The sequence below is a fragment of the Emydura macquarii genome, unplaced genomic scaffold, assembly GCF_026122565.2.
Source record: "Emydura macquarii macquarii isolate MOO-44397 ecotype Brisbane River unplaced genomic scaffold, CSIRO-AGI_Emac_v2 contig_450, whole genome shotgun sequence".
Taxonomy (NCBI): domain Eukaryota; kingdom Metazoa; phylum Chordata; order Testudines; family Chelidae; genus Emydura; species Emydura macquarii.
In genome coordinates this window covers 13,739,181-13,754,378 of record NW_027130587.1, presented here as the reverse complement: position 1 = coordinate 13,754,378, position 15,198 = coordinate 13,739,181, and the positions used below count along the sequence as shown (strand labels likewise).

At 42.7% G+C, this 15,198-nt stretch overlaps 1 protein-coding gene across 12 annotated transcripts in view; it reads right to left on the bottom strand.

The window, feature by feature from the left end:
* MSI2 (musashi RNA binding protein 2) overlaps positions 1–15,198 on the bottom strand; it is a 364,912-nt gene that overhangs the window by 68,933 nt on the left and 280,781 nt on the right. For all 12 annotated transcript variants that reach the window (XM_067538055.1, XM_067538053.1, XM_067538056.1 and 9 more), the window contains exon 9: positions 10,435–10,549. In XM_067538055.1, the coding sequence (XP_067394156.1) occupies positions 10,435–10,549 (115 nt within the window). The remainder of the gene's footprint in view (positions 1–10,434; positions 10,550–15,198) is intronic.

Below are 15,198 nucleotides of genomic sequence, written 5' to 3'. Positions count from 1 at the left end.
GCCAGGCAGAACTAGAGATTTTGCATTGTAATCATTAAGGGCTAGACTGTAACATACAATCTTTGCGGAGTAAGAGATGACATGTACCTGCACTTTCCAGAAAAGCAGACCAGGAGTTACTCAGGAGTATCTGGTTCCTTCCTCGCTCTGAGATTACTTTCTGCTCCCTGCCAGCTCAGCTGTGCTGGCTGGAATACTGAGGGGCAGAGTTTCAGAGTCAAGGCTCCACCACTTCCTTCCCTTGCTCACCCACCTGTGTGAGAAGAGCAGTAGCAATCCCACTAAGCCTGCTCTTCCCTTCCATGCAGAAGCCCATGGAGTGGGGTAAGGAACTTCGCACTTTATTCTCCTGTGCAAACTTACTGGGCAAGTGATGTTCTTGCCCTAATAGAACAGCCTTGAAAAGAGAGACCTGAAGTCAACCAACAAGACAACTGTAAAGACACTTGTGACCAACCCCCACCCACCAACTGTATCATTTCTAACAACAAAGACAAAATACACAGCTGACTGGAAAGAGGTTCTAATCTGTATCTCCCATCACAGAACATTCTCTAGGTCAGGCAGATGAAATCATAAATTTATAATACAGCATTACTTCAATTTTCCTCTTCATTTACTGCCGCGATGCCCAGCTCTGCTCTAACGAGTCAAAGCCCAATCTGCACAGGGGAAATTGGCTGGCTGCATATCAATAGCACATTAACACCATGCCCATGCGGATGCTTCATCAAGCCAAATTATGGTCAGGCCAACCTATCCACCATTTCCATTAGCTGACATTCTCATCCTGCACTGGGCACTGAGCAATTTATTTGCTTCAGTACTTCTAGCGAATGATCAATCTCGCAGTAATTACCTCTTGTCGCTAAACTAAAAATCAAGGTTTTGCCTGGATTACCTCCCTTGAAGAGGGACCATCCTGTCCATGAAAGTGCAAACTTAAATCAACAATCAAATGTGCTTTCACAACACAGCTTTTACTCAGTTCTGTCTCCCTAACCAAAGATGGCAAATCCTATATATTCCATCTCTCAGGTTAGTTGGAAAGTGTGTCTAGCCTGTTGTTAAATTACTGACCCAACTAGAGAACTGTCCACATGGAAGCTTTGCTGATAATTCATGCTAATTTAGGGCTAGATCCTCAGATGGTAGAGGATGCTCAATGGATCATCCCACCTACGGATCTGGCCCTTAAACTTTAGCTGTGAATTTGTTTGTCTTTATCTCTGCCACAATGCTGCCACACATGTAATTGTGTGGCTAAAAGATTTTTTTTGGTTTGTTGGCAGTTCCAAAATTATTGGGGGAGGGGGAGGGAGATTGTTTTAGGTTGACCTGAAAAAAAAAATGTTTTGAAAATTTTAGCATAATGGAAACAAAATAAAAACAAAGTGTTGGGTTCTTTTATGTTTTTGCATTTTTGTAAATAAAATGGAAGGAAATTGCAAAACCAAGTCGTTTCACTCCAAAAACTCAAGACGTTTCATTTAAAAAATGTCAAAAAGGAAATATTTATATTTCTTCGGAATTATTTTTCTTCCAACACAAACAATTCAGCAAAACAGACATGAATTCATTAAACATTTCTGAATCTGTATTTTCACACACACAAACACATGTTCGTGACAAAAAATTTCATCTAGTTTTACACACAGTGAGACAAATAACGCGGTTATAAATATGGACACATTGGCCAGCCATTACAATTACACTGCGTAGTATTTCCTATTCCAGCTGTAGGAAACACATGAAGAACAGCGGTAGAGCCAAACACCACTATGTAATAAATTCAAGTGGTCTTTATATAGAAAAGCACCCACCAGAGATGAAACATGTATTTTTGTTTAGAGGACAAGATAAATGGGAAATAATATATTAATTTTGTACTTAGAATTACATGTTTGCTGATGATATCAAAGCACTTTACAAATATTAAACTGTTAAGGCTCTGTAAAGAAGCTATTATAGCCATTTTATGAATGGGGAAATTGAGTCACAGAGTAGGTAAGTGATTTATTCAAGAAGACTTCTGCAAAGTAGCTGGCATCGCCGTGTATGAGCAGTTTAGGGCTGCCGGGTGCGATATGCCATTTTTTTATATTCCCACTGAGGCATGGCAACTCATCTAGAACCTTTCGGTGACCCACTGGTGGGTCGGGACCCATCATTCAGGGAACACTGGATTCAGTGACTTGCCCAAGATCACACAGGGAGTCTGTGTCAGAGAAACGACATTCAATTATGGCTCCTGACTCTCAATCCTCAGCTCTAGCCGCAAGAGCACATATCCATCATGTGAGTAGGAGAGCCCGGCCTAGCGGTTAGAGTCCACATCAGCAACTGCAGGGAGAGGTAGAGGCCCTCTGGAGTCCGGTAAGGACAGCATTTGCTACCTGCAATCCAGTTAACAACCTCCCCTTGGTCTCTTCCTACTGCTCTGTCCCTCCCTGAGATGCATCATGACTTGTGGTTGTCCTCTGTGACCCGACGCATGGGCCTCTGTGGGCTAAGGAGTCCGTGCTTCCTGCAGTGGACCTCCTCCTGGGCATGCACCCTCCTTTACAGTCCCTCTGTAGCAGTGAATACAGGTCTGTCTACTTCGCCAGCTGCCGTGCTGTGCTGCAGTGCCTCCTTTTAAGCCCTCCTCCAAGTGGAGCAGAGCCACTGTGGCAGGGCTTCCTGGGCCCAGAGCTCTTCCTAAACCCCCATCTCCCTAGAGTGGCATTTATCCACCCCATCCCAAAAGAAGTAGCCTCATAAAAAGAAATGGCATTTATGTTACACATGACTTTGTTTAGTCTAATAGGAAGGAAGAGAAGGAATATGTTTTAAAGTTTCTCACCAAAACAAAACAAAACAAAACAAACAAACTAAAGTGTCCACACAATCAACAAATCAGCAGGGCTGCACCTGGGAGTTTTCTTTCTTTCTTTACCTGAATGATGGGCAGTGTAAGATAAACAAAACTCACCGTTGAGATGTGAACAGTCTGAACACGTCAGGGCTCGCAGATCCTTGCTTTTAAAATCAATTCAAATGTTCAAATCAATAAAAGCAAATTATAGTTTCCCCAACATAAGTAAGCAGTGCTCAGTGGCTTATCTGCGTTATTATTTGAAGGATACGATGTATCTAGGGAAGAGTTAACCCAGCACCTTCTGATTATGCAGCTTGTTGTGCAGGACTGCTGTCAAATTGGTTGTTTAAAGCATTTTCTTTGGTCTATAAAAACAGCCCTGTACAGAAGACATCCAATTGCAGGTATTCTGGCACCACCGCCGCCAGCACAAATTATACATTCCTCTAAGATTTAAGATGCTGGAAGAGATAGCTTAGTCCTAAAAGTGCTTGTCTACACTGCAGTTATTTTGCACCAGTTCAGTGCTGATGCTAATCTCTTTCATAGATGTCTTGCATTGGTATAAGAAGTGGGTTTGCACTATGGTGCAAGGCATTTGTTATAACGTTGCAAGTACATCTATACCAGCAGGTTGCACTGTCAGCTTCACTGGTGCAAGAATCCCACAGGTAAACAATGCCTAAGTCTTATGTTTAAAATACCTAGTATTACAGGATCAAATCCCAGCAGGGCTAACTCAGTGATTCATCCTTCCCGGGTAGATAAGCCATGTGTCTTAAAATCAAGTCCCTTGCATCTCTGGGGGGATAGTAAGGACTGCACAATGCTTTCTGTAATAGCTTGCTTGCTTGTCTCTTGCCAAAATGCTTCCCTCCCTATTGTGCAATGGGCTGCAGCTCTACTCAAGAGGTAGCTGGATTCAATAGCTGGTGTTGCTCAAGGCTGCCTTGTGATGAAAGGCACTTCGCATCCCTCTCCTTGACATCTTCACCTCTTCTTTCATCCTCTGCTTAGCTCAGGAAGAACTTTCACACTTTCTTCTCTGTGGAAAAAACCTCTTTCAAAGCACATTCCCTCTTCCAAGCTCTTCAACCATGACAAATATAGGATTTCTCCACCACCTTGTGTTTCTATTCTGCGTGGCTATGCTAAATTGTAAAGGGTCCGTGTCCTCTGATGTTTATACATAGCAGCATTATTATTAAGGGGAGATGATTCCTGACTGAGAGGCATCTTTCAGTGCCACCCTTCAACCACTCCAAATGACTGGTGTATGAGGAGCAGTGTGATCTCATAGGTGAATTAATGGCTTTCAACCTCTTCCATCATGTACCACATTAGAAAATAAAAAGTTTTGGGGTGCCCATACAGAAAGGGCGGGTGGCTGTGATTCTCAGATTGAGAACCCATAGCGAAACAAAGATCATTCTCAATGGTGAACTGGGGGAGATTATGTACTGAGGAGCAGCGATGGCGGAGAAACAGATCTGCTACAGAGCAGACACCTTCTCCCTTCTTCAGTCCAAACAGTCAATCTTCCTCCCGTTACAAGGCAAATGGAAGCATTAACTGAATGGGGACTACGGCTGGTTAAGATGAAGCTGAATGCTACAAAAGGGTGCTATATTTGGGAGGCTAGAAAGGTTCCTAAACGCTCTGTAAGACACCCAGGAAATGTATGCCTAATAAAGAGTTCCCCTTTGCTAATTCTGCCTCAAAGGCAGCTTCTCCTCTATTAAACAGACTCTGATGGGGAAAAAAGGAATGACTTTCCTTGAAGGGCACAAGCTTCTTTTATGCATGAGCTCAGCCTACCTAGATTGAACATGTGCAGTAATGCAGAGCTCCAATCTGGCTTGTGCAATGATATAAAAAGTCTCTTGGAGACTTTCTGAAATTTGGTGTTCACATCAGGTGGTATTTCAGCATTCCAAGGATATACACTTTGTGGGCTGAGCATTTCTGTCTCTGGAGGGGTTTGCAAGTTAAAGAGGTCTAGCTTTATTATTAACATCAGCACTTCAAAGATGCCCATTGCTGCCTGGAGGCTTGCTGAAAGAGGAGTCCTGCAAGACTCAGGCTCAGCTGAGTCGCTCGTGGTAGCAAGTTCCACAGCCACTCGGGGTGCTGCTTGCTTTAGCATTACCAGTGAGTGACACGGCTGGAGGAGAGAGGGGTTTGTCAGTAGTGTGTCCCAATTTAGGCCTTTTTAGATATGGATGACGAGGGCATGGGAAGGGACCTGGGAAAGATAATTAATGCAGGAGAAGCAGAAGTAGTGGAACATGGTCATATCTGTATGCTCTACATTAAAAGGTCAAAGTTGCCCTGCATGATTCAGAGTTGCTGGCTGGATATGGTAACAGGGCATTGGCTGGACAGGATGTGGCTTCTTGATTGCCTGGCTGGACCACTGCAAGTTTTAGGGTTGTTAGAAGCCAGCTCTCCCTGCACAAGTCATCTCTGATTTCAGTCAGATAAGGCCCCTGCGTACTACCACTAAGTGTGAGGAGCACAGATCCAAGTCACAAGCAATGGCATGGGCTTCCTGCTGTGTTTTCAGGGCTTTTGCTTGTGAGACTGGCCCAAACTGAACCCTCACTTGATGCTGGGTCTGCATCTGTGTTGGAGAGATTGTCTCGGAGTCCACTACTCCTTCCTGTGAAGTAGTGGGGGCTAGGGAGCAGGAGTAGGAGTTGGGCTTGAAAATGCTCCAACTTGTTCTTTAGGCAGAGTTGTTGAATAATGTTCCTAATCTCCCAGAAGAGTGTGTGCCTTACACTGGATGACAAAAAGACTGAGACAGCCCTGACGCAGCTATGGCACAAGGCTCAATCCCCCTATGCTCTTAGAGTAGACATCCCCTTTTTAGAAGTACTCTCTGATTTTGTCCCAATCAACCAATGATCATGGAACATGGCTACCTATGTACTTCTTGGATCCTCGGGGAGGCAATGATTAATGAAGAAGACCAACTTCCTTAATAGCGCTGAGGGAATCCACTATGTGCTCTTTCCTTTAAGTCGTCTAGTGTATATTCTTTTTTCGGATTTTCTTTTCTTTCCACAAGCAGCATCTGGAGAAGGTGACCTTGGACAAGGGCTTCTGGAGACCCATATAAAAACTTTTGAGAGCAGTTCCAATTCACTCAGTCTCCGTGAAACTAAATGTCTAAAACTAGTAATGGAGTAATTCTGACAAAGGTCTCTTGGGATCTTAGCAAAATATTCAGCTACTTCAAAATCTCCTTCTGGCAATATGTTATTTCGTATTCCTCATTGTTTGATGGGTTAATTACACCCTTCTTCCTCTCAGGGAATGGGGCGTCATTGCTATGTCATTGCCAGGGGTTGGAAATTAAAAATTGCACACTGAGCCTTTTGCTGACATGCCCAGTTTCCAACCTTGAAGTGTACTTTTACAGGCAACCCTTGAAAAAGAGGAGTTAAAATGGTCATTCAGATGATCTTAGATTTATGTGTTGTAGCTTTGTTATTTAGCAGTTAATTAATTAATATGGTGCCACTTTAACAATCAGGAACTGGGAAGAAGGAAAAAATAGCTAGAGCAGATAATTAAGTATCTGGCCTTCAACATGAATCAATCATTCATTCAAAGCAAGTCCCCACAATTTGAAATCTAATAAGACTATGTTAAGAGTAGCCCTGAGAAAGCCAGTGGAACAGAACCAGTTTGGATGATCTAATGAAGTCATACACTGAACATGCATAAAAGGCACCTGTATGCCAAGAAAAAAATTTGCCAAAATACATACATATTGCTTGCTTTCAACAGAAATAAATGTACTAGCCCAGGGTTTCTTTCATCATCTCTTATTTTTAATGTTCAAAGCAACATTATTCAAAGAGATAGCCCTAGTGAAAATTAGTCATAACATGCCTCAGGGTTAAATTCTCCTTTCTGATCACTGTGCTGGGCTCTGGCTCTGAACATTCTTCTTACTCAACGTGTACTGATCTCACATTGATGTCAAAGGTAGAACAGAACATTAGGGTCAGGATTTGCAATAGTGAGCTGGAAAGAGAATTTTGCCATTGGTGTTTTTGCCTAGGCTATAATTCCACTGTGTCTATTTTAAATGCAGGTGACTGAGTCCTGTCTTGGAGAATCGGTTAACAAGGATGTATTCCACCAACTCCTCTGAACAAAAAACTAGAAACCATTGTAGACAAAAATGCTGAAGAACATGACAGTAGATAGTTGAAATGAACATGGGTTTACGAGAACAGGATGAATAATTTAATCCTAAAATTGAAATCACATTAAGGGAGAGAAGCTGGGGCAATGGGAGAGAATAAAATATGATCAGCTGATGGGACTGAACTAATACATCCAAGAACAGACCAGCTTCTAGCAACCTGAACTGAAATACTACTAATTAAGGGTAAACACACATGCCATGGGAAAGTCCTTTCGCAGTCTGGTGGTGCCTGACTTCAGGCACTCACTAAATGGCCTGATTTCCACAGGAATTGAGCATGCCTAACTTCTGGTGACTTCAATGCGAGTTGCTGCGTGTGCTCCAGAGTTGGAAAAAGTCAGGCCACCTTACACCTTCACCCTGCAATGAGCGCCGTGTGGGAAGAACCCATGCAGTGCTCCACTGAAGCCAAGGATCCAGCCATTCACAGCTCATTGAAGGACTCGGGGCCTTATTTAGCTGCCTAACTTTAGGCACCACCCAAATTTTGGAAGATTTTAGCATTTATAATTAGTAGATTGAGAAGGGGTGGGGCCATCATTTACAAATCACTAAATTGAAAAAAGGAGCCAGGTAGGTTTGTTTTCCTTTCACTGTACTGATTGGTTTCCCAGGTAACAAGCCTCTCTTATGGTGATACCAACACCCCACCTGTGTGCCAGCCACAGCACAGTTTCAGGAAGCACCAGCATTTCAGCCTACGGCATGCACTGATTGAACAGCAGGGGAGAAATTTCCCAGTGCCCTTAACCTAACTCCTTCCATTGAACGAAATACCTGCTATTAGGGATCTCTTCCTGCTCCATTTAGCTGTTATGCGGCTTCCAACTTCAGATCGCGGCTTCTAAGCTCACCCCCAATACAAATGCAATCATTATTTATTATTCTTACTGACAACGGTTCAATGGTTCACAATGCTTCACAAGTCAGGGCAGGCCCGCCGACTGGGGGTGGGAAGGGAGGCAATTGCCCAGGGGCCCAGCAATTTAAAAGGACCCAGGAAGATAGGAGTATAAATATGTATCCTCTTCTCCTCCACACCACCTCTTCCTCTAAGGCCCCCGCCACTCGCGCTCTCTGTCCTTCCCCTGAGCCAAGTTTATTTATTATACGCCATGCAGGTTCCCGGTTGGCTGAGGCAGTGTCTGCTACTCAGCTCCCTGGGTTCATCAGTAATCTCCCTGGGGAGCCCAAGGGACCCGGGAATCTGAGTAGCAGATACCACCTCCTCAGCAACCATGCATGTTAACCATGCCTGGCACATAATAAATAGAAATTTCTGGTGGAAGCCCGCTTGGACATCAGCCACCCGTTTTTAGGGGGGCCATTGACAGTTCTTCCTTGGGGCCCGGAATTGCAGTTGGTGGGCCTGCGACACAGCCTCCCCAAAAAGTCATGAGGTTGGCTTAAAATCATGAAATTAACAAATATGAACGTAGGGTTCTTTTATTTTTTTGTGTGTGTGTCCTTGTTGGTCATTTTCTAAAAAACTTACCAATATATACTCAATATACTGAAAATTGAGATTTTCCGGTAACAACAAGATTCCAGCAGTGAGGGGTGCTAAGAATGCCCTCCCCCCAATCTCAAACCAGATGATAAAATGGTGAGAGCTGATTCTTCAAACAAACACCAGGACTGTGGGCTGGTTAGTGGAGCAGGAAGAACAACACAATACAGAAGATATAAGAGCAGAGAATGGACCCATCTTCTGCAGATTCATAAGAGCTTTAACACGCCCCTTTCTCCTGCAGGGTGAATTCCACAGAACAACACTGAGGCTATGGCTACGCCTCCGTCAGATTGACTTCTCTGGATCGACTGAGTGGTCAGTGAGGGCCCGCTCAGTTGATCCAGAAATCAACGTATTAAGACCACCTTCTCAAGCGGCGCAGTGCAGTGAAGACGGCGTGCAGAACAGAAGCAGAGAAGTCGATGGGAGTTACGCAAGTTTTTTGCGTAGCTTGTGTAACTCCGGTCGACTGCCGCCGAATCTCAGAGGTAAGTGTAGACAAGCCCTGAGTGGGAAAGAAAGGAGGAGAGAAAAGGTTTCAGGTCTGTAGGTAATAGAGGCAGTGTGGCCTCATGGATAGAACCCAGACAGCACTGGGACTCAGGAGACCTGGGCTCTACTCCTGGCTCTGTCCTTGGCATGCTGAGCAAGTTACTGTCCCGCTCTGTGCCTCAGTTTCCCCATCTATATGATGGGGATAACGGTGCCATTTGTACCTCCTTTGTAAAATGCTTTGGGATCTACTGATGAAAGAGCATTGGATTGGGACTCAGGAGACCTGGGCTCTATTCCTGGCTGTACCACTGGCCTGCTGGGTGAGCTAGGCAATGCCCACACATTCTCCAATAGGGGTCTTAGCTTTGCTAATTCCCTTTTCCCATAATTTCCCATCATTAAGTATTAGTGGTTAACCCACCAGCTAAGGGAAGGAGTAGGGAAAAGAAAAATCACAGTTTTGGAACTTGGGACTTTTGACTAGTTAGTACAAGAAAGACTCAGTTCTGCCTAGGAAACAAATTCAAATGCCCTCACTCTGTGAACGCAGCAGGTGTCAACCAAGGAAACGTTTAATAATACAAAGGGGTGCAGGATGAGGAGATTGAGCAACAAAGTATGTTTTTTAAAAATATGCTGGCAATGGATGTGCTGCATCCTGACTCGGTAACTCTGAAGAAAGCATATAAAAAGGTTGTCTGATTATATAGAAAGAAGAAACTACCTAGGCAGAAACAAATGAGAACCAATTATAACTAAAAGACATCCTGAACAAATAGAATTTTGCCATTAAATATCATTTATCCCATTTAATTAGTATTTTCTGGACACAATACTCCGAACTAAAATACCTTTCTGTCTCCTTGAAACTTGTAATTATTGTTGCGACCTGCACTATTATGCATCTCCTCTGCTTTCTCCATCTTGCACGCCATTTAAAGCTGCAAGATTTTCAATTATCTATGCAGAACTGTCAAAGACATATTTAAGAGAAGGGGAATAATGTGTGACTCAATTCCTCTAAAAAGGAAAAGAGATCATTTTTAGTCAGAATGAACATGCTGCATCTTTCATCATTCTATTTTTGTGAATAAGAGTAAAACAGGCTATTTAAAACATCCATTTAAATGCAAATTTTGATATCCCAGGAAGAAAAAAATAGTTAATCATTTACCATAGACAGGATTATTTCCCCACTCCCACCGTTTAAATTTGAGAGTTGCACACTGTGCGCAAACGCAGTAATTTAAGCGCCTCTGCACCTTTAAATGTTCACAGTGGGGAAGACAACACAGGCAGATGTTTGATCTTTCAGTAGTTCCATGGCTATTTCACACTTACCCAACATTCCCATCCCTAGCATAAAAGCGTCCATGGTATACGGTAATCCTCGTGCCCTTCCTCTTGTCCCTGGTGGAAACATCACTTCTTTAGGTTGTGCTTTCTTACATTCTACCTATTGAGCAGAAACATGTACAAATGAGATGCAAATGAATTCCATGTAAATGTCAAATGCAGAACTGAGCTAAATAAAGGGGAAAAATTATTTTTAGCTTTGTTTTTCCCCCCATATGTGAACTTTAAAAATAGGGCTTAAAAAGAATAAATATGTGCATGTTGCTTTAAACACATAGCAAAACTCCATTAAAATTATAAAATGCAGGTTTAATAAGTTGTCCTGTTTCTGAAACAAAAACCTACGCTCTGTTTACTCTCAGATGATTCTTTGCAGGCATGGAATGGATGAAGGAAAGTCATTGGCACAGTTCTATTACAAGTGAAAACAGAAAATGACTATTGGTGATCATTACAGAAAGTTCCATTTTAAATGGAAATAAAGAATCAATATTTCTACCCAGCAGAGGAATTTCTTTATATTCTACCAGTAAATGATCCACATTCTTTCACTTCCAGTTACTTCCTTTATCTTTTGAAGTTTCTTAATACCATTTTAATTATATGAAAGTCTCTAATAACTTTTTAAAATCTTACAATCATGAGTATAACCAAGAGAGTACAGTGATGCTTTGATGGTATGAGTTTAAGAACAGAATCTTCTCTCATGCATCAGAACAAAGCCAGTGGATAAGGCCTGGGATTAGGAATCAGAAGACTTGGGTTCTAGGCCTGGGCTCTGCCACTGACTTGATCCTTAGGTAAGACCCTTCACCTCTCAATGAATTCTCTGTCTCCCTTCCCACCCTTTGTCTGAACCTGTCTATGTAGAATATAAATTCTTCTAGGCAGGGATTGTTTCTTACAATAGGGCCCTGATCTTGGTTGTGGCCTCTTATCACGATCATAACGCAAATGATAAAAGCATCATCTATTCTGATCATGGATCGAACGCACCGACCTCCAACCCGCAGCAATGAAGAACGGAAGTGGGACTGGTTAGCATATTCAAATTGGGCTGGCGGGTTTACTTTAAGCAGGGGAACATCTTTTCCACAAGCCCCGCTACTTGAATGAGCAGGCACAGGTGGGCGTGCTTCCTACGTGAAAACAGGTAATTACACCAGACAAAACCAGGGATGTAGAATAATACGGCTAAATGCCTCTGTTCCTAATAGCCCTATCAGTGACTGTGTATTCATTGTCTTATGAAAACCGACCGCCTGTTCCTAGGCAACCTGATCAGTGAAAATTTCAGGTTTACATAATTTTCATTTAGGTAACATAGAGGTTAACTGACTGTAATGGGAGTATTTTAAACAAAACCACCTACTCTTCCCCCTTCCACTGCAAACCTCATGACAGATCTTATTTACTTAGCTTGCTTGCAACACTTCACAAAGCAATAATGCGCAGATTCCGCCAACAATGTTGTCAAAACAGTCGCATCTTGCCAACAGATCTGCCAGAATCCATCGAACTTTGGAACGAAATGCCTCCAGAGTTCTCCTTACATTACTGTCTTGCCAGTGAGTGCCTGGGTCAGGACTGCTCAGTGGGTATACTGGGAGAAGAGCAGGGAAAGGAACAAGACGACACTGGAGAAAACTGGAAGTATTTGAGTCTTATGATTAAAACATACAGGGGACCTGGGTTCCATACCCCTGACTTTGCCACTGACTTGCTGTATAATCCTAATCAAGTGGCTTCATATCTTTATGCCTCACGGTCTCCATCTGCAAAATGAGGACAACACATATCTACAGCACAGATGGGTTGGGATAGGAATTCAGACGTGCAAAACACTGAGATCCTCAGAAGGATGCTGCTATATAAAGGGAAAGTATTGTTACCGTGAGGGCTGTTTGCTGGATATATGAGTTGTGGGTGACTGATGAGACTAGCTGCAAAAAGATTTAAAAGTAGGCAGGGGAAATAGGTTAAACAGACATTATGAACAAGAGCGGCACCTCAACTGGAGACACCTGCTCTCTGCATGCCCGGTAAATTCAGGCAAAAGCCATGGCAGTACCAGCAGCATGTTCTTTCCTCTTCTCTTCAGCAGTGGTGATGGTAGCCATCAGCTGGTGATGGTGAGTCCTCAGTGAAGGAACACATCCACAGGCAGAGGGAGAAACAAGCAAGCAACTTTCACACCATTTTAAATAATGGTCTGTTCTCATAGCTTCAGCCTCCCTGCTGTTTAGAGCAGCACAGAGAAATCAACTTATGTAGATTTGCCCTCTTCTCACTCTCCAAAATTTTTATTGGTTCATAATGTCCTGGGTTGTGTGAATGACAGCTTCATGGACAGCCACCAGACTGGGTTTCAGCACAGACTTTTTTAAAGAGGGAGAAAGAAAGAAAAGGAAAAAAGAAACAAAAATTTCCACATTTGTTAATTCGTTAATAAATCTCAGCATGAGCCTCTGGAGGAGTATGTTGCGTGTATCTAGAGAGGAGGATGGCTAAGCCCCTGGACTAGGAGTCAGACAATCTGGGTTTCAATTCCCAGCTATGCGACAGATTTCCTGTGTAACCCAGAATGAGTCACTTAATCTCTCTGTGCCTCATGCTTCTGAGAGTCCCATGTGTTTGTGAAATAATCAGATACTATGAAGATAAGGACCATACAACTATCTAGATAAATATAAGAGAAACAGACCCCCAAAAAAGTAATGGAGAAACAGATCAAATGGAAAAAGAACAGGACCTACCACTGAGGGTCTCTTTTCCCACAAATTCAACCCCATACTTGAAGACACTAACCTGTTTGCTGTGGTAGCTAGGAATGAAGCTCAGAGTCCCCCCACTTTCGTAGCACTATCTGGAGTGGTCCTTAATGTGGGCTGCTTCATCTCGCAGCAATTCAGGCAAACAGCTTCCATTTCAGTTCAGAAGGGTTTACTCTCCATAAGTTTCTCATTGAGCTTTAGATTCTAACCCTCCAAACGGAAAGTGAAGCTCAGTGGAAACCTATCAATAATTATTATTTGTTTGTATTACAGCAGCACCCCTAGAGGCTAGGACCCCGTTGTGCTAGGCAGTGTTCAAACACAACAGAGACAGTTCCCATCTAGAGCAGTTTATAGTTTCAGTGTTAAAGAATATAGACAACAGATGGATACAACAAACAGATTGTTTCCCCCCTATGAAACAATGAGATGTATAGTCATTAGAACTGTGGTCATAGCAAACCAGCCACCTAGCCACTGTTGAGTTTTTTTGTAGTCATCATGGCAGAGAAAAGTTTTAAGGAGAACCACAGAAGCGGGAATGAGGAACTGACCCTAAATTCACATGAAATGCTATAATCTTTGACAAACTTTCAATGACTTTTCCAGTGAGTTTTGAGTCTAAACTCAATATAGCAGGCTTCCCATGAATTTGAGATTGGTGGCCACTCCTCTCGTTAAAACTCAAATTACCATGGGAAAAAAACCTGATGCTATTCCTCCCTGCTCCCACATCATCCTATAAAAACAAGGGCTCTTACTCAGGCTATAAGTACACAACACAATCCCATGTTCTTTTATGTTCTCTCTAGGCACCAGATGAAAAAGTTCAGCAACAATCCCTGCAACTTCCCTTTGCTTGATTTTAATCAGAGGGCTATTTATCAGGAGTATGCCCAATTCAATTTCCTCCAGCAAATTCAAGTGGAGTGATCAGTAGAGCTGTATCATTTCATTTCTCAACCATATTCTTCAGCTTCACCACTGCTCAAAATGTCACGGAGTCATTGGTTACACCTCTGAGCAGTTTTCACTGCAAATATTCAGAATGATAAAAAAACAATCTACCCTGGCAAGATGGACTATTAACAGGAAAATGAAGTTTGGATTAACACTGCTAGAAACAATAACCCAGTAATTAGCTTCTACAGCCACAAAACAGACTACTGCTCGTTTCAGAAAGATGAGCTTAATTTATGATTTTCACAGCCCACAAGGACATAAGGAGAATGTTAGCAAGCTGTAAAGAAGTTTTAACTGGGAATTAAAAACAAACAAACAAAATCACAGGGGGAAAGAAATGCCACTCTTAAAACCTTGCAAATGAATATACCCAATATCAACACTAAAGATACTCTCGAGGGAGTAAGCATTCATCCATGAACTGGGAGAGGATCCTTCTGGGTGGGGATTTAATACTCATACAAGACGCTGGATTGGCAACCCTGCAAGCTTAACTCTCTTATCCACAGTCCTGTAGCACTTTAAAGACTAACAAATTTAATTTCTGCAGGCATAAGCTTTCGTGGGCTGTAACTGACAAAGGTTACAGCCCACGAAAGCTTATGCCTGCAGAAATTAAATTTGTTAGTCTTTAAAGTGCTACAGGACTCTCGTTGTTTTTGCTGTATACAGACTAACACGGCTACCCCTCTAGAACTTTTCTCTTACCCACAAAGCAGCATGTAGCACAAGCAGTGGCTATGTAAGCTCTCACGGCATTGCTCTGTCTATTTGCCTCCAGTCTGACCAATAAGGAGTACATTTAACAACAGCTGAGAACTTTGCATCTATAGATCTCTAATTACTTTACAGAAAGTGGCTAAAGCATTATTATCCCTGTTTTGCTGATGGAGAAACCGAGGCACAAAGAGGGGAAGTGACTTGCTCCGGTGGATCAGGGGCTGGAACAATAGCATCCAAGATTCAGATCCCTGCCTGAGAAGGTAGTTTACGCTCCATGCTAATGCAAATT